Source organism: Poecilia reticulata, chromosome 18 (assembly GCF_904066995.2).
Source record: "Poecilia reticulata chromosome 18, P_reticulata-male-v2, whole genome shotgun sequence".
Classification (NCBI taxonomy): Eukaryota; Metazoa; Chordata; class Actinopteri; order Cyprinodontiformes; family Poeciliidae; genus Poecilia; species Poecilia reticulata.
The window spans coordinates 8050824-8070480 of NC_088847.1; the positions used below are offsets into that span (position 1 = coordinate 8050824).

At 39.4% G+C, this 19657-nt stretch overlaps 2 protein-coding genes across 3 annotated transcripts in view; one reads left to right on the forward strand and one right to left on the reverse strand.

The window, feature by feature from the left end:
- The first annotated feature begins 3557 nt into the window (after positions 1 to 3557).
- Positions 3558 to 11836, forward strand: LOC103480390 (cysteine and histidine-rich domain-containing protein 1). The gene is made up of 11 exons (XM_081598913.1): positions 3558 to 3852; positions 4864 to 4913; positions 4991 to 5047; positions 6019 to 6173; positions 6368 to 6471; positions 8147 to 8199; positions 9881 to 9951; positions 10596 to 10698; positions 10782 to 10901; positions 11033 to 11094; positions 11198 to 11836. Exons 1-11 carry the CDS (start codon positions 3789 to 3791, stop codon positions 11661 to 11663), a joined length of 1305 nt encoding a protein of 434 aa, XP_081455039.1. The 5' UTR covers positions 3558 to 3788; the 3' UTR covers positions 11664 to 11836.
- Positions 11837 to 13584: 1748 nt separating this feature from the next.
- si:dkey-172j4.3 (diacylglycerol kinase delta) overlaps positions 13585 to 19657 on the reverse strand; it is a 78461-nt gene continuing 72388 nt past the window's right edge. For both annotated transcript variants that reach the window (XM_008435318.3, XM_008435319.3), the window contains 3 exons: positions 19147 to 19260; positions 18929 to 19043; positions 13585 to 17078 (listed from right to left, as the gene is read on the reverse strand). In XM_008435318.3, the coding sequence (XP_008433540.1) occupies positions 17026 to 17078; positions 18929 to 19043; positions 19147 to 19260 (282 nt within the window). In that variant the 3' untranslated portion in view covers positions 13585 to 17025. The remainder of the gene's footprint in view (positions 17079 to 18928; positions 19044 to 19146; positions 19261 to 19657) is intronic.

Sequence of the window (19657 nt, forward strand, 5' to 3'; positions counted from 1 at the left end):
TTCCTAAATTCAGGCTTTCTGTTTATTCATGCACATTTTGTCACTTTATAGCAACAAGCTGCATTTCATAGAGGATTTATGTGATAGGCTAAAGCTAAATGGCAAAATAATGTGACATAATTTTCAATATTTCTTACAAAACAATATCTGAAAAGTCCTGCATGCTTTTCTACATTCAGTCGATTGTTTATCTACAGTAGCTGCACATATCTGTACCAGCTTTGCACATCTAGAGATTAGAGATTTGGCTCAAACTCGGACTTTGATTAGACCATCCTAACATGTATATGTTTTGATCTAAATCAGATCTGCACATCATCAGAACAAACACTTTGCTGCGTCAGAACCTGGATAAGCTGCAATACTTCATAAAACCATAAAGCTCTCCAGTGAAAAAATCATGAAGTAAAATATCCAACCGTCATCCAGTTTCTGACGTCAAGTAGGATTAGGTCACAACCAGCGCCATCTAATCCACCTGTCTAGGTGGATTAGCACCAGTCTGGACCTATGTGTGATTGAGATGCTGCAGTGAGACTTTAAATGGGCCATTCATGCTTTTGAAACCCTCCAATGTGACTAAATTAAACAATTCTGGAAGGCAGGGTGGATCAAGTAAAAAGAAAAGACTAATTTCCAGTTATTCCAAACATCTACTGACAGTTGTTTCTGCTTCAGGTGGTACAACCAGTTATTAGGGTTAGGTGGGGAGCGATCCCTTTTTCCCATGAGAACAGGTTTAATTAGCCGTTTTCCCAACAGTAAACTAAACAAGACTGCCTGGGAGTTGATATTTGTCACAAGAAAGTATAAATCCTGAACATGACAATGCAGGTGAGTTTCTTCGCTGAAGAAAATGCGCTTAAAAAGGAATTATTTGAATAAAAAATTTTTATACTAATATTCCTTCCCTAAACAACCGAACAAAGAGTCTGCTGTGTGTGTGTGTTTTTTTGTTTTAGACCAGTTTTATAGAAATGTCTCTGCATGCAAGTCATTGGTAGCTTAAGCGACCACTGCCATCTATTCGCCAGCACAGCAGATGGTTACCATGGTGACTGAATGATGACTGGTGGAGAGACATGCTGAAAATGCCCATCTAAGTTCTTCACATGAGTGAAAGGGTTACGTTTTTATAATGTACAAAATAAAACGCATGTTAGGAAGATCTGTTGACATTTTTTGTTTGATTTGGAAAATTGATCTTTTCCGCAGATCGTAATAAATTAGAAGAACTTTGATTTACAAATTGGACCGTATGTGGTTGAATGTAAGACGCATATTAACTTTTGCAGTTTTCCTATAGCTTTAAATTAAAATCAAAATCTTCAACTGAATTAAGGTCCAAATGGATTTATTCAAGTTGTTTTTTGGGGGGATAAATACCCCAAAAGCAAAAGGCTTTTATCATGTTTTAAAAGTTTCACCATTAACTCTGAGCTCACACCAAGCACTAAAAAAAACAACCTTCAGTAATAAAACCGTTGTAAATGATGCAGCAGCTTCACTGCCGCAACACAATGGGTCGGTCTGAAGAAAACACTTCACTCAGCCGTTTTACAATCGGCGACAGAACGGCACATTAAGTTTCTGTGGAGAGGACGCCTGTGACTCGTCTCCTCCGGCCTCGGCTGTCCGCCACGCTGCGCTTCACTTGGCTGAGCTTCACTTGGCTGAGCTTCACACAGGAGAACAAAACAGCTGAAACCTGTACGACAAAATGAAACCGTCTGCACACCCGCCTCTTTGTACGCCGTCACGAAAAGAAAATGAGCCGTCCTTTTCAGGTTCCCATCTCGGCTTAAGATGTCCAGATCCAATCAGCTCTGGTGCATCCTTGTTTGTTTTGTGTATATTTGTGTATATAATCTCCTGCTGTAAACCTGGGAACACGTCTGGTTTTTCTGTTATTCCAGAAACACTTACACAGTGAGGGATTAAAACAGCTTCCTGACAGATGAGGCTGTTTGTCTACGTCTGTTTCTAGTGTGACGCATTCAGCCTTATTTCAGTGTTTGGAGTTTGTGACTGGAGGCCTTAACAAAAGGGCTCGTCCCTGCAGCGGTGAATGAGTGAATGCTCTGACCTCCTCCAGAGGCTGGTAGTTTATCTGTGAGTCCAGGATAAAACACACTAATCACTCATAACACGACGGCCACTGACAAGTACTGCTTCAATAGGTTCTCCTGGGAAAACCTGCATCCTGACTTTCTCATGGATGTCGTCACCAACAGAGCCTTGAGCCCTTTTTCTCATTTTTGTCCCGTTTCAACCTCAAATGTCAATGGATTTTATGAGGGCCTAAGACAAGGTTATGCTTAACCGTGTAGAGAAAGAAAGGTTGTATTTAACATTGTTCTAACAAAACTTTACAGGTGGATCAACCAAAGGGAAAAGGCTCTTTAACGCAGTGTAGTCACAAACTGCGGCCACTCTTTTAACATGAACAAACTGGCAGTAGTGTAAGCGACCCTTTTAAATTCCTGTCACAAAATATTTCCACTAGTCCTAGAAACTAGAAATAGTTTCTAGAAACTCCAGTCCCCCCCAATAACTAAAACTTGCTTTATTGTAGCAACTCATGAGTTTGGTAAGAGCAATTTTTAACCATGGCGCCATGCCAGCCTCCACCACTGGATGGCTGTTATGCATTCATCGCTTTATTAACCAGCTCTAGGAGAACTTGCCTGTCTCTAAGATTCAAAAGCTGCGAAGTATTTAAAATGAAAAAAATAGATGAAAAACTCCCAAATCACACAGCTCTGCCCAAGAGAATGGAAACATTCTCTTGGGCAGAGCCCTTTTGTTAAGGCTCATGACTTCTGGATTAAAGAGTCTAAACTTGAATTATTTGGATATCAGAAGAAGAAACACCTGACCTCCTTAAGAGCTGTGAAGCACAGCAGTGGAAGTGTTGTGGTTTGGAGATTATTTGCTCCACCATGAAGTCTTCTGTGTATCGGAGGGCGGTGGAAGAAAACCTTAGACTACCTGTGAAAATGTCAACTTTCACAGAAAGAAAGAATTGGACCCTGCAACACAATGACCTAAAACATACGGGTAAGTGGTTCCTCACCTAGAAACCACTTTTTTGTTGATATGTTAGGGCTTAATGAGTGAATCGTTGACGTTCTGCTATTTTTTTTTTCAGGAGTACGCATTCGTAATGTGTGTTTTCTAGATGACGACAACAAAACCCCACAAGGAGAACATTTAAAGCTCCACAGAGCCTAACTAGGAAGAGTGTTGGATCAGGCTCAATGCGGCTTCTCTTCAGCATCCTTCCTTTGGACTCGGTGACAGCTGGAACAAACGCATCTCAGAGTTTCTTTAACAGGTTAAAACCTCAGAAGGCTCGTCATTTCACTGATATGGCGCTGATCCAGGAGCAGAAAGTGACAGAGATCCAGAAGCTGTCAGCCTCGCCGCGCCAGCCGCTGGCTGCGTCACACCAGGCCCGTCTGTGGCAGCCGATGTCAACCCCCCGCCTTCAGATAAGTTGTGACAGCTGTAAATTGAGAGGGGGTGAGTGGAGGAGAGGAGGGAGCTGCTATTTTTATCTCCCATTCAACCGGGTCGAGAAGCCGTCTCTCTCTCTCTCCGTCTCTACTGAAGGCCGTCGGACCTTCTGGATCTCTTCTTTCTGCCTCAGCAGAGAACCTTCTGGAGACCGGGACGCGGCATTAAGACCAGCAGACCCTTGGCAGTCGGGGGAAGGATTTCAAAGCAGAGACGAACAGATTGTAAAGACAGGGAAGAAGACGTCAAGAGACACCAACAGGCCCAACATGGCTTTGCTGTGCTACAACAAAGGCTGCGGGGAGAAGTTTGACCCAGACAAGAACAAGGATGGTGAGCTCCTTCTGCCTGGTTCGGTCGTTTTCTGCCCAGCTCGTTGCGTTATAGTTGACTTTGTAAAGAAGCTCTGATCTTTTCTGTTTCTCCTACTTCTGAGGAGCCATCACAAAGTTTTCAAATTATCCTTTTCGCTGAAGTCAAGCACATGTGACCATGCTTGTGTTTTTTTTCTGGCCTTGATGTTCAAATTAAATAGAAATTGCTGGTAGGAATATGCAAGGCCTTTATAAACATGCAGATATGTAAAGAACAAGTGATTGTATTGAATTTTGTTGGAAAACAGAAAAGCAAAAAGCTAGAGAGTGAGGCATGCAGCCACATTTTTGTGGAAGGATTATAGGGCCTGGAGATCCTTATATGGGATATTCATCACCTCTACACAGCCAGGACTGTGTGTATGTGTGTGTGTGAGCCAGGTTTTTATATCCTCGTGGGGACCTACACGGCATTGTGGGTTGTGGGGACCACTGCTCCTTGTGGGGACATTTTCTTGATCCCCATGAGAGAAAATGCTGTTTTTGGGTTAGGTGACAGGGTAAGGGTTAGTGTTAGGGTTAGGCTATAGAAAATGAATGGAAGTCATTGTAAAGTCCCCACACGTCATGAAAACACAACTCCTTTTATAGTGTGTGTGTGTGTGTGTGTGGGGGGGGGGTGTGTGTGCGTGTGTGTGTGTGTGTGTGCGTGTGTGTGTGTGTGTGTGAACAGCTGTTGGGTCCTGCTGACTGTGTGGGGAACTATATGCAGACTAACATTTCCCTGCTTGTACCCTTTCCTGAAACAAACTTCTAGAAAACCTCAAAGCTGCTGAAACACTGAGTTCCTTTAAATCAAGGCTAAAAACCCACCTGGAGCATTGATCAACATTTTTGAGGTGTATTTGCTTTATGATTTTGATGACAAAATGTAATGTTAATTGCTTGTTTCATAATTGGTGACTGCATGATGTTTTTATGATTTGAACTCCCTTCAAGAAATAAGCTTGTCTTCCCTCCCCAACAACAGATTCCTGCCTCTTCCATCCAGGAGTCCCCATCTTCCATGACGCCCTGAAGGTGAGCCGATCTCCAGGTCCGCCCTGTTGGTCCAGAATGTAAACAGCATCGCTCCACGAACGTGTGTCTGTTTTCAGGGTTGGTCCTGCTGCAAGAAGAGGACGACGGACTTCTCAGAGTTTCTCTCCATTAAGGTAGCAAGAAAAAAAAAAGCACATTTAATTTAAGATTTGGAGTATTTGGAGAGTGAGCAAACAAAGCTATCAGGAGATATTCAGCTCCTTTTGATGAAACTTTAATCAAGCAGATGGGGGAAAAAGAAAAAAATATCCGCTGGAGAAAAACTGCTTCATGTAAAAAGAAGTGAGAGAAAAGCGTTTTGGACTTGCACCAGTCGGAGAACAGCTAGGCGGTGAAATGAACCACACGCTCCAGTGAAACCAGTGGATTATTATTTTTGTTAGTGAACAAACTAAATTAAACCAACTAAATTTAAGGACTATTCCACTTAAGTTGAAAATGTTAAACATTTAGACTGGTCTAAGCTAAAATGTTTTATTCATTGATGAACAGTCCTTATTTGTGGAAATAGACAAAAAAATGAATTTTTAAAGTTTTATGGTATTAAATGGAAATAAGAGACAAAACTGCGGACTAAAACTGAACAGACTCAATGAGTCTACGCAGATGACAAAAAACAGCTACTTTTTTGGTGACACATTTGCTGCTTTTACAACAAACATTAAATGCATTTCTTTTAAAACACTTTTAAATTGGCTTTTTCTTCCCGTTAAAACTATCTTGAAATGGACACTTTTAATCAATTAAAATATTTTAAAATATATACAGTTTATCGTTTAACCGATAAATTGTTGGACGATTTTGGGTCCAACAAAATAGTCCAACTATCCAGTGATACTGCCACTGCCAAGTTTCTGATAAACTTTACATTTATTATCGGCAAAAAACTCCATTTTTGAATGCAACAATTCTATTTTCAAATGACTTACATTTACCAGCATATGTGACGTCATGGGAGAAGAAATCAGTAATTAATCGTTTTTATCTGTTAAGGTCGGATTGAAACATTTAAGTTTGGCCAAATAAAACAAAATATTTTTCACGGTCTGCTAACTATCATTAACGTGGATGTGTTCACCCACAGGGCTGCACCCGTGGGCGCCACAGCGACGTGAAGCCCCAGGAGCCCCTGAGGCCCGAGGTGTCATCCGATAAGAGCGAGATTAAACCCGCCAGCGACCGGGAGATTATGTACCAAGGCCCCAAATCTGCCGAGGCGTTGCAGAAAGAGAGACCCAGGTGAGGGATGGAGCTTCCACCCTGCAACACTCTGAGGTGTTTTCAGTTTGCTCAGACATCATCGAGAAAGGTCAGGGTGAGGTCAGCTGCAGCGTACGCAGTGTAATAAATAATTCACCGTAAGCCTATCCTGTGTATATTTCACTGTTAACAGAAGTGTGTGTACGTGCGTGCATGCGTGTGTGTCCACACAGTTCAGACCAGCCCATGACCAAGTTGCCCCACAAAGTGTCAGCATCTCTCGTTCAGGCGCTGGAGAAACTGGGAGTGGACAGGAGCGCAGAGAGCGAGAAGAAAGGTCAGTCCTCCTAAAAGCGACTTGAAATTCTCAAGAGAACCGGGAGCAAAATTCCACATTTCAGCCTTAAAACATGAGCTGTCACTTCAGAGCTGGATATTAAAGCAGTGCTTCAGTTTCTCAGCTCCATTTCTTTTAAAGGAACGAGGATCATCATGTTAACGTTGATTGAATCCAAATCTCTTTTCTCAAGTTTTACAGCATCCGTCCGCCTATCCGTAAAAAGTCTTCAAATTAAGACCTTTAAACGTCTTCAAACATTGCAAAATATATAAGTAAGTTGTTCTTACTTTTTCTCGTGACAGGACTAATCTTGTATATTCTATGGATTTTTTTTCTTGCTGGACTTTTACTTTTCTGTCTGGCAAACGTTTGAGTCACACGCAGGCATCTTTATTACAATACGTGAGGCTGTTGAGGCTAGCGCTAGCTAGCTAACTAGAAAGGGTAAATTTATCGCCTGTTTGCTCTACAACGTTCGTCTTTGCCACGGTTCACTTCTGTTGCCAGCTATGAGCATTCCGTGCAGATAAGCTACGAAAAATATGCAGTTTTCTTTTGTACATTTCTGTTTTGATACAGATCTTAAATTTAATTCATAATAGCCTTAAAAAGCTACTAAAAAGTTGTTTTTTTTTTTTTACCATGTTAGAGAGCATCTTGAATGACTAAAAAAATAAAGCAATTATTTTTCTTTTGGATTCTCAGACATGCTCTGAATTTTACATTGCTTATACAATTTGACAAAAGCTCTCACTTACTAAACTGCTGAAACAAAAGGCTGAAGACAATAAATCCTGCCACAGATTCAGAGCTAAGGTTTGCTCCTTTGGTCTTTGTATTTTATTCCTACATTTCACTCTACAGCTACATATTTTTTGATAGAGCAACACAAACTAATGAATAACTGTGAAGTTCAATGTAGTATTTTATATTCTGCTGAAGAGAAGCATTCAGTCAGCATTAACCTGCCACTGCCATGTTTCAATGGCGATTCTGGTTTCGGATAAATGTGTGGTCTTAGCGTTTTGCATGTAGCATTGAATTTCCACAACTAAAATTTGTCTCTACTTTGAAAACCATATAAAAAATATATAATGTTTTCTATAAATATTCCAATAAGAAAAATACATCACTCCTTTTTTTATAAAAGTGTACATATTTTGTTTATTTTAAATTCCAACACATAAAATGGTTCTTTAAAATGACACCTAGGTTTGCTAAGTTGTCTTTTTTTTTTTCCAAACGTGTGGCTCTAAACGGCTTCCTTTAGCTGGGCCGAAGGTAAAATGGCTGCTGTTTGTTCTCTATCAAACCTCTGAGGCCTTGACCGAACAGCTGCACTTATATCAAGACTAAATTACACACACAATTACTAATCAGTTGCCGTCTGAAGGTAATCATTTGCTTTAGACTTTATTTGCAGGTGTCAAAGTGAAGCGGCCGAATACAAATGTGCGCACACTTCTTCTGTAATCATGTCTAGTTTTGGCAATATTAATACATCAACACTGGATTTCATTCGTAATTCAACAGTATAGTTCAGTCCTATCCTTCAACCCAACTCTTTATTATTCTGCACCTGTATGCTGAAAGATCCCTACATCTTTTTTCTCAAAGACAACTGGAATGAAACAGTCCTCACCTGTCTCTCTGTTGTTGTTTCGTCTTACAGAGAGTGAGGACGTTATGCACGGGACGCGCTGCAAGAACACAGGCTGCAAATCAGTGAGTGTCTAGTGTGTGTGTGTGTGTGTGTGTGTGTGTGTGTGTGTGTGTGTGTGTGTGTGTGTGTGTGTGTGTGTGTGTGTGTGTGTGTGTGTGTGTGTGTGTGTGTGTGTGTGTGTGTGTGTGTCTGGCATTCCTGCCCAGGCCCAAAATAGTCGCTGATCTGACATCAGCAAAAGCTGAGAAATTCATTATCTGCAGCGGTGGCTGATGTCTGCACATGGGCGGAAACTGCAAGAACTGCAGAATGAAGTGATTTCACATTAAGGTTTAATATTGGCACTGAACTATACTTGAATTATTTTAATTAAATATCAAGGCAATGTATGTCTATATAGCCTTCTTTTACTGAGCTCCGCTTAAATTTCAGTGTCAAGCAGTCAAGACCAAGACAAGACTTTTAGGGACCGAGACCACTGATATGTATATTATATAATTATAAGTCAAGACCAGTGCCCCACTCTAATAGGTGACGTTAGCTTGTGCACAAAGCTAGCTAACGTAACGTGACAGCTGACAAGAAACGGAAGTCTTGCCCTGCAGCTTACAGTATACTGTACATAGGTAGCTAACTTAATATGTAGCAAACATTGATTAAATTGTAGAGAGTTTTGGTGCTAACGTTAGCTTAGCTAGCATCGCTAGCACATCTTTTATATAAACTTACCTCTCGTTATTTTTCCTTTCTAAGTGACGATAAAAGTTTGCCCTAGTCCAAACAATCTGTGAGGTCGCTGTGTGCCTTCTTCTGGATGTTGTTTTACAAATATGTAGACTTTATGATGTAGCAGCCAAAACTGTATTGACTTCCTCCTGCTCCTATGGGGACGGTGACAGCGGCAACAAAAATATATTAGCATTGAGTCACGTTATTGCTTGGATATGAATCTGCAGTCTTTCTTTTCTTTTTTATTTATTAGCATGAAAGAAAGCCTGCTAATAAATAAATTTAAGCATGTTCCAGGTGTGTTTGAGCAGAGACACATCTAAAAGTTGCAGGACGGTAGCCCTCGAGGACTGGAGTTGGTGACCCCTGCTCTAGAAGTACTCTAGAATCTAGAGAGAGCTGGTTTTACAAAGTTTTGCACCATCTGTAAAATACAAAATCAAACCAATTAATCTCTCTTATATTGACACAGTTTTGATCTATCATCTCTAAAACGCAATGAAGTTTCTGGTTGGGATGTGAAGAAAACGTGTAAAAGTTCAAACTGTCTGTGTAAGGAAATTTATTTCATGCACATGGAGGATTTTATCTACAAATATTTTCTTCAGCTAATCAACAAAAATGTGTATTAATAGTTAAAACGTTTTTACCAAAGCACACACAGGTCCTACCGCTATACACGAAAACACACAAACACTGCTGTGCGTCAACTTTCTTCCTAAGGCTTCTGAACCTGTAAGGTTTAATCGCTCCATCTAGTGGACATATCTAGTAACAGCAACATCTTTCTGAGACATTTTAAATTAACTGCTGGTCTCAAAGTAGACCACTGGAACTGCACAAGCCTGCATATGTAAGATTTTCAGGTTTATGCAAAGGCGTAGTTGGTCTAAAATTGCACATCTGGATTAGAAGTTTGTAGGTCAAACACTCCTGGTTGCTGACCTTATCCTGTGACTCTGGATTCATTGATCAAAGCATCTCTGATCAATAGCATCTCATCTGTTTGTTCAGGTCTATGAAGGCCCGGACACAGACATGGAGGTCTGCACCCACCACTATGGAGCGCCCGTCTTCCATGAGGGGTAAGAAGGAAAGAATTCACTGCTGCATGTTTCCCTCTTGTTTGCTCAACGTCTAATCCATTATTCCAACATCATAATATTTGCATGGCTCCGCTCTCAAACAGCAGCTACATGGTTTCTATAAAGCAAGAGTGTTAACAGTGTGAAGGTCGTGAGAGGAAAGCAAGAAAGGAGGCAGCTGAAACGGGAAAAAACATTTCTGCAGGTTCCACTAGCTTAAATTTAAGACCTTTGTAGATCATTATGAATGACTTTTAAGGCCTATATCTCCAAAATTTCATCGAGCCAACTGCATCCCTCCATGATAGATGGAAAAACAAAAACAAAAAAACTATCTAGCTAGCTAATCAGCAGCTAATTATCAGTAACCTCAACCATCTCAAGTCAAAGAATGCAACTAAAATTTTTCTTTGATAGAAAAGTTCTAGGAGAAAAAAAATCATACATAGGCAATTAAATAGTCCTGACAAAATAAAATTTAAGACCGGTGATTGACGCATTAAAGGCCAGCTTGCTTTTTAAAAATTAATTTTAGGCATTTTAATATCTTAATTTTAGATACATGAATCTAAGACTTTGAGGAAGTGAATTGTTTCTGGTGTTCTTCTTTCTCCGCATCAAACTGCGACGATTTCTTTATCTAGGTACAAATACTGGAGCTGCTGCTGCATAAAGACAACAGACTTCAACGCGTTCCTGGACCAGAAGGGCTGCACCACGGGGAAACACCGCTGGGTTGCAAAGCAGGTACACGCACCACCTACATCTGAGCAGAAACAGGCAGAAGCTCTGTCTCTCTGTGAATAATTTTTTATTTTTTATGTTCTCAGGATAAGAAGAAAGTGGCATGTCGACATGACTGGCACCAAACTGCAAACACGGTGGTGGTAACAATTTACGCCAAGAACTCAAATCCCGATTTCTGCAGCATAGAAGCAAATCCAACAGTGGTGAGCAGCAGGAATAATCATTCAGTGTTGATACAGACGTGGGGAAAAAAAAACAAGAAAGGCCCAGAATTATTCATGAAATCAGATCCATGAACATTTATGGAGTTTCACTTCTGTTTCCTGTCTTGCAGCTCATATGTCAAATCCAGTTTGAGAACAACAAGATTTTCAAGAGAGAATTCCACTTCTGGGGGGAAAGTATCACTAGCAACCTCTGATAAAGTTGTAGTTATTGGTGCAGACAATCGTTTCTTTAACTAGAAACTGATATTTATCTGCTCTGTAATGATTTTTCAGGTGATCGATGCCAAACAGAGTTCGGTCAACATGGTCCCGTCTAAAGTGGAGATCACGCTCCGTAAGGCCAACCAGGTGTCCTGGGGCAAACTGGAGGACCCGAACTACACACCGGAGCCGGACCCCGTTGACGACGACGTCGCCGATGACAACCAGGAGTCCCAGCAGCCCGACTGGGACATTGCTGACGACGACATCAGCGACTCGGACGAGGAGTGGGCCTACGACACGCCGCAGAACAAGAGCCAAGGGGTCGAGAGTGAAGAGCAGAGGAAGAGGAGGGAAGAACAAGAGGTGCAGAATCTAAAAAGGAAGGAGGTGGAGGAAGAGATGAAGAGGCTGATGCAGGAGCAGCAGAGGGCAGAGGAGCAGAGGAGGAAGCTGGAGGAGCAACGGAGGGAGGAGGAACAGGAAGGATATGAAGACATGCCAGACCTGGAAGATCAGGATGCTTATGTGGAGTGATGTAAAAAAAACAAACAGAATGTTCCTTATTTTTAGCAACCGATGCTAAAATACTCTCCTTTTCCTACAGTACCTTTATATATCAGAGGTGTTTTTGAAGAACCAAACCTGTTGAAATCTTTTAATTATGCAAAATACATAATTATAGAATTAAACTATTTTTTATGTCTGTTTCTCTGTTTAAAGTTTTTTAGTATTTTTATATTCGACAAACTATGAAATTCATGAAAATAAGATTAGCACGGCTGATGTTAGTGAACTTTAACATCGTTCTGTGCATGAGAGAGTAGCTCTTAAAGGAGCGATTCCACAGCTTTATGTTAGAAAATGAAGCTAAACATCGAGACATTATGTAGCTAAATGTTAAGCTCCAACAAAAATTGTGGTTGTTCAGCTTAATATTCTGTCATTTAGCTGAAAAGCCTGTAGACCTTTAGTAATATTTAGGATATATATGACATATAGTTAAATATTTCGGAAGGTTATTATACAAAACTGGCTGTTTTCAAATTTATATTCTGTTATTCCCTCATCAGAAAACATACCTGGAGTGATGCTCTGAGTCTTTCTTGGATGTCTGAGAAATCCTTGAATCCTCCATGGCAACCATTCAGGGGTGCCTAAACACTTGCTCATGAAAAGAGCCGCCTATTATCCAGAGCTCCCAATTCACAGAGCAACTCAGCTCCTACAAAGTAGTGGCAGCAGCGATTAGCAAACACCTGCTGGGCTCATCATACAAACCACGACGCTCCAAGAATGGATGTAAACGGCATCATGGAGAAGTATCGTGATTAGTGTTGGAAGCTTCTTAAAGAGACAGGCCAAATTCAAGGTGTCAGGTATGACTATGATGCAAAGTCACATTTCTTTTAAGTTATTTTTTACATATACAGCATTTTCATAAATTAGCAAAGAATTAAACATGGCTGCAGTCTGAAAAAGAGAAGTCTAAGTGAGACTTTACGTTCCACACATAATGGAAAGAGTGAAAGAGTGATGTGAAGAAGCTGGAAGCTCAATGACTCGGTGTCCTTTATTTGTAAAACAAGCACTTAAGATCTGCAGCTGCTGAGACGTGCTTAGATTGTGGGTCAGCACATTGTTTTCATCAGTAAAGGCCTGCGGCGCATCTGTGAGTCCAACCTACACAGCGCTGCTGGTGGAGCGACAAACACAACATGCTGAGACATTGTGTAGTAAAAGCTCAATTTAAACAAAAACTGGTGCTTAGTTACATGAGTAGGAGTGATTCTGTACAGGGCTGTGTTTTTAAAGCTTTAATAATACGAAAAATAGTTTCCGGTTTTGATTTTGTTTGTCGTTAATCAGAAAAGCTAAGAGGGCCACAGATTTGGATTAAAATATGTTCATATTTTAGAGTGGCCCCAATCTCTCTCTACATAAATATAATTTAAAATCTATGGCTATGCTTCAAAACTGATGTTCACAATATCCTCCTGACTACCAGGAAAAAAAATATCGTCCAATCACAATTTTTTTTAAATCCCAGAGTCTTTGTAAGGTAATAAAAGGTTTTATGCACTTACTTTGTCTCTTCCCAAAAAATGTGTTATTACTCCTAAATGCCATTTTTATGAATTAGAAAAAGGTACGTACAAAAGTCCCACCCCTTCACATGTGGTGTCATTGAAAAGCCCTAAATGTCCTCTGTAGATACCAAAAGGAATTAATTCAGTAGAATGCAGGGGGTGGGAGATATTCAAGTTTAGAAATGTCCTCTACAGAGGACAAAAATGAACTACTGGTAGTCAGGAGGTTAAGATAGAAATACATAAATATTGGAGTAGCTAGCTAAACTTTTTAAAAGCTACATGAGGTGCATTCATGTTAAGTCCTTATCTTTATGACTGATCACTTTAAATTGTACAAAATTCAACATGACAAAAAGACAGAGCCATCACACTTCAATAATTCATTTAATCTTCAGAGGGTTGCACTGACTTCGTCTTTGTTATACACCGCACATGGTAGCACACGAAAACACCTCAAGGTCGTGCAACATCTAGTCTGGCTTACCGCACAGTCTCTGCTGCACCGACTCCGTTAAAACATTTTCAATTTCCTCCGCCGGCTTTTTAACTGCAGCTCCAGCGAGTTTCCATCCAAATCCCCGTTTTTGCATTTTGAAAACAAATTACACAAAATATAGAAAAAAAATTACAATCTTTAAAAAGAAAATCCAAAAGACAGTCAATAAAATTATTCTTAAAAAACAAACAGGCAACCAGTTTTTTTTTGTTTTTGTTTTTACAAAATGGCTTTCATACCTCAACATCTTGGTCATCGTTTTCAGTACAGCATATTGTAATCAAACTGAAAAGCACTCAAAGATTGGCTCGACAGCGGCTGAACACCTCGGCTGTGTAAACGAGTCATTTGTAATCCATAAATAACACTAGACAGTTTCAATATGTCGACTTAAGATTTTCAGAATAATTACAGTTTTCAACATCTTTTACACTGCGGTTGGCGCAAGGACATCATCACATCATTTAAAACCACCAACATAATAAACCTTGGTTTTTACATCTGTATTTATATACGCTTTATGATTGGTTAGATATTACATTTTACCAGCACATTTGTATCCATATACAATATCTTAAATAAAATATCTTTTCATCAAATCAATTTTTTAAAAATTCACTCAAAATTTCAACACACATACATATGCAAATGTTTGTTTTTTTTCCTATTAAGTTTGCGTCGTTGTAAAGTGCAAGGCAAAGATACAGTAAACTTTGAAATGTACGACACGCAACGACTTTCGCATCTGAAGCGTGTCAAAAGCTTGCACACACACGCTTTCATACACACTCATACGGACACACGCACTTCGTTAAGTCTTAAACCCAAAGTACAGACATGGCACAACAACCACTAAAGCCTCTAAGGTTTTGAGCATGTAGCTGGCACACTATGGATACAGTAGCACAATCCTACCACAGCTGAACATCTACAGTGCCTCACAGTGACTACTTCCCATCAAGCCCGATTCATCTGAACAAGTAACCAAAATTAATAGCCGATTTTTTTGTTTGTTTTCGCCAGTAGCCTAGTAGAAATGCTAGTAGCACAGCTAATGTATGTGCCTTTCAAGCTTGAAGCATATAAACTTAACAGTTTAAGTTAAATTTAAGAATCCAGAGTTTTAACACTTAAATCAATGTAAACTAAATTAGATTAAATATGGAACGGCTAATTTTGTGCCTCGCTTTAAGCTAGCTTGTGGGTTAAGTAAGCTAATTCTATTTAGCCATTAAATTTCTCAGTACATTATCACATCTAAAATGTTCATGTTGTTACTCCTTTAACAACTATACATCTATATTTTTACTTATGGTTATGAAACAAAAAAAATTCAACATATTGGTTTAAACTCCTTTTTAAACCAATAAAAATGTTTATTTTATTGGTTTAATAAAATAAACCAATATTTTATTAATATTGGTTAATATTAATAAAATATTAAATTGTACAGTTTAATATTTTAGTAATAATATTAAATTGTACAGTGCCGAATTTCTACAATACGGCACTGTAGAAAGTGCCGAATTATAGATTTTTATGGCTATACGAAGCCTATCGTAAAGACTAATTTATACTTCCCAGTTTATCTTACTTTCCACTCAATATCAGGATCTATAAACATGATCTAGGGTCCGCTAGCGCACACTTGGGAAATTGATGTAAGCTAGCCGCTTTGAGTGGCGTGACTGTAAAGCAACCAGATTCAGGCTAGCTGATAGTCTGACAAATAACGTTAAATACTCGTTGTTTTCTCATTAGAAAAACAGCAACATTTTCATTTTTAGAACTTAAACAGTAAGTAAATTTAGAAGAACTTTATATTTTGTTTGTCATTTCTAAAGTGTCCAAAAAAAAAAAAAAAATCTCACATAAAAATGTCACTTATAAATGGTAATCAGGAAGTCTATGGTCAACAGAAGCTCAAAAAATATTTACTTAGAATAAAAAATTGTTCAACAATGGTCCTTCTGTATGTTCTCAAAAACTAGTATGGCGTTCACAAACATAACGCAGGTCTCAACAAGCAAGCTAAACTGTGAGGCGATTTCCACTGTGAGGCGAAGAAAGGCTTGGCGTGCATGCAGGGACACAGGATGTGTGATTGAACTTCTCAAAGGGGGAAGCAGCAAAGCCAGGACAGCTTCACAGATTACCATTTAGGAAAATAAGGTATACAAAAAATAGATATATATTTGTCATAATAATAATAGCTTTTAACCACAGACAAGGCAAAAAAAATCTAATACATAATAGTTCTTATTCCTATATTTAGTATACAATCATGTAGTATGACAAAGTAAGAGCGACACACTGAGAAGCTGCTGAGTCGTATCAAAGTGTCCTTGATGCTTCCTCCTCCTGTAAACGCCGTCGCCAGACAATGGCAGAAAAGGATCGGCCTCGCCGAGTCGTTTCGTCCGGTGCTGCTCCTCACAACGGCTCTGAATTCAAGTGTAAAACACGCACAGCAGGGGGAGAGTTTCCTCCCACGTAAGTCACATAATAAAACCCAACGACGTACTTCTAAACCCCGCCGAGTTCTCGACAAAATGATTCACGCTTTTCTCGTTTTTGTTTTTGCAGCGGAATCGCACGAGTTCACTGAAGAACCACTTTAAAAGGACGACAGAACCGCCGCGGAGCCAAACGGGACAGCATCTTAATTCACAGGTTATTAAAAGTCCACACAAGTACATTCCTTAGGATATTTTTGTTTTGTTTTTGTTTTTTTGCAACATTGAAGATATTTTCCAGTTCAGCAGACGATAAAGCTGAGACATCTCAGTTTGTTCATTTTTCTTGATTTTGTTGCCGTTGGGAGTTCTCATGGCAGTAGCAACAAGAAATAAATATGCAGTCCAAAGGCTAGTCAGAAGTTCGACATATAAAGAAAAATAAAAAATAAAAAATCTAGATTGTAACAACTTATGATAAAACCTGACATGCGAGGTCAGCACCACGTAAACGCATTTCCTTGTTTTGCCACTACCTGCATGGTTTCTCTCTTTGACTTGCACTCAGAAATAAAAACAAAATGGCGGCATTAAAGCAACGCCACGCAGAAACAGGCCCCACTTTTTAAAAAAAGATGAAATTGGAGGGGGGAAAAAAATACCTGCTGGTTTGCAAAAAACCAGATGACGAAGAAGTAAAACAGAGCAAAACGCTTAAAAGTAGGGAAGAAGGTATTACTTCAGGTTGCGATACCTCTGGGAAGCCGGGGGGCCTCATGACTGGACAGGAAGCGGGCGAGAGGGGGTCGTGCCCTCTCCTGTCGGAGGGGGGTATTAAAGCGAGGCGCAGGTGTTCAGTTGACTGAGGAATCTGCCTCGGCTGCTCCACTTTTAAGATCCCACGTTCCTGTAAGAAGCACAGAAAACGATGGCAATTACAGGACAGAAAAACACAACTTTAAATTCATTTTTTTTAAAGTTTGCAAACTGTTGTCAAACATTGTTAATGGAGCATTAACAGATTAACCAAAAAATAAATAAAAAAAACACAAGAGAAACCTACAATATCCCATAAAAAGGCTGGAAAAGAATATTAATAAAAAACAAACTAAGGAGACTATTACAGGCATATTTCAAATACACTAAAAATACAGAACAAATCAGTTTATTCTAGTGTGAATGCTGTAGGCATTGAGTTCCACCTTTCTGGTTGCTCTGTACATTTCACCGCGCTTCTTCTCCTGCACACTTTGTGCTATTTTCACCATTCAACTTTTATACTATTCAGCTTGCTTACCTAATGCCGGCAATATCTTGGTATTCATAACCTTCATACTTTTTATAAAATTCAGCTTTTTATGAATTTTTCATCCCATGGGGGAAACCGCTCCATCCTGTGGCAGAATTGAGAATTACAATATAAAATGTCAGTTGTGTTTCACAGTCAGTGTTGTAGTACTCGAGATCAGTCTTGGTCTCAAGACCACTTTTTTTTTTATCATTAATTTTTCTAAAAATAAAAAACAAGCAACGCTTAGCCTGGCGGGGGTCCTAGTAAAGCATGGCAGGCCGCCGGGCTTATAATACACTGGGGGAAACCCGGGGTTCTGGTTCTGAGCTCAGTGAATAGTCTATATATTCAATATGTAGTAAATATTGATACTCTATCAATATCTATTGCTATTGATTATGTTTATCGCGATATTGCCTAGCTCTAATTGGGGGATTTATCACCCTCTCACATTCAAACACGCCTCTTCTTAGTAGCTAAAAACTTAATTCCTAACAACCACAGTAGCATCAGACTTTAGTTCTTTACAACATAAATATTTACAAAATCTAAATCAGGTTGAGTTGACACAATTTCTTTTGGACATCAACAGGATTAGTAGCAGATCATCACTCATCACGTACCAAATGGTACATTGCAGACTATTGAGTCCACCTGAATAGAAGCCGCACAAACTGACTTTGAAAAGGAAAAAAAATATATATATATATATGCATATCTGTATATATATATATATATATATATATATATATATATAAAAATTCCCTTCTCACCCTCCGCGGGTGGTCTGTTTCATCCTCTGAGCTCGGGTCCTCTACCAGAGGCCTGGGAACTTGAGGGTTCTGCGCAGTATCTTGGCTGTGCCTAGAACTGCACATTTCTGGACTATATATATATATATATATATATATATATATATATATATATATATATATATATATATATATATATATATATATATATATATATATATATATATATATGAGCATTCACACTTGCATTTTCATAGGAAATGCACACTTTCTAGTTTTTATTTCAGTTCCTTTTAAGTTGTGTTTGCTTTCTCTTTTTGCACATCTGTTTTGGAAAATATTGCTTGGGAAGCAAGAGATCTGTGTTGAAAGTTACAAACAGTAACAATTAAATTAGTTAAAATAAAATATGGCTTAAAACCAAGAGCACATTTCATAAGAAGATTTCTCTTTTGATAAAAAAAAAAAATGTAATTGTCCCAGAAGAATCAAAGTCGATATTTGCAGATCCTGATGTTGGTTGTTCCATGTTGATGGGAAAATTATTTTATTCCAAGTTCAAACTGGTAGCTTGCAAAAAATGTCTGACTGGACACAACTTGAGATAGTGTCATAAAGAATAAATATTTTAAATGTTCCTTTAATTATCCGTTTTCTTCCATACTGGAAAACACTAGAGCTAAAATGAATGTGTGAGAAACCTTGAGCTTTTACCTGAGAGAGAACTGTTGGACTTCTGCTTGTGGAGCTTCTCCTTCTCCTTCTTTGTTTTGGGGATAATCTTCAGCTTCATGCTGCTGGTGCCTTTACTGCTGCTCCGCACAGAGTCCTACAAAACAAACAGTGGGACTAGTCCATACACTCCAAGAGCTCCCGCCCCCCCTCCCCCCGACAGGCTGGTTCAGGGCCGAGCGGCCTGTGACGACGCGTACCTCCTCGGAGCACTGCATGAGCGGACAGATCCAGTGGATGTCATCCAGCTTCAGCAGCTCGGCGCTCAGATTGTTCAGGGTCAATCGCAGCTCTTCCTCCTCGGGAAAATCCGACTGAAAGAAGAGAAGAAGAGGAGCTGGATCACTCGCTCCTTCTAAAAAGGTCAACATTTGCTTACGTTTCTTCCCGTCCAGCTACAATGAGAGTCTTCAGAATAAATAGACATTTAGGAATTTTCAACAAAAAACCCATGGGAATTTTAAAGGAAAATGATCTGCTGAAGAAGCTGAAGTGGAGCTAAGACACTTGTTTAAGAGTTAGACTATGAGAAGAGAAAAAAATAGTAACTCTACAAAAAACCTTGCAGGAATACATCAACATCCATAACATGATGCTAGTTTTGGATGCAGAGATCAGAACGAGGAGGCTTGGGAAAGAAGAAACTAAACTCATTGTAGAAGTAAAAAAAAGTCCTGAAACAGAGGCTCTCTAGTTCTCAACACTGCTTTT

Coding starts and splice junctions, on each gene's coding strand:
- LOC103480390 (XM_081598913.1), top strand. CDS start 3,789: ATGGCTTTGCTGTGCTACAACAAAGGCTGCGGGGAGAAGTTTGACCCA. Junction 5,048..6,018: donor CAGAGTTTCTCTCCATTAAG/GTAGCAAGAAAA, acceptor GTTCACCCACAG/GGCTGCACCCGTGGGCGCCA. Junction 10,902..11,032: donor TAGAAGCAAATCCAACAGTG/GTGAGCAGCAGG, acceptor CCTGTCTTGCAG/CTCATATGTCAAATCCAGTT.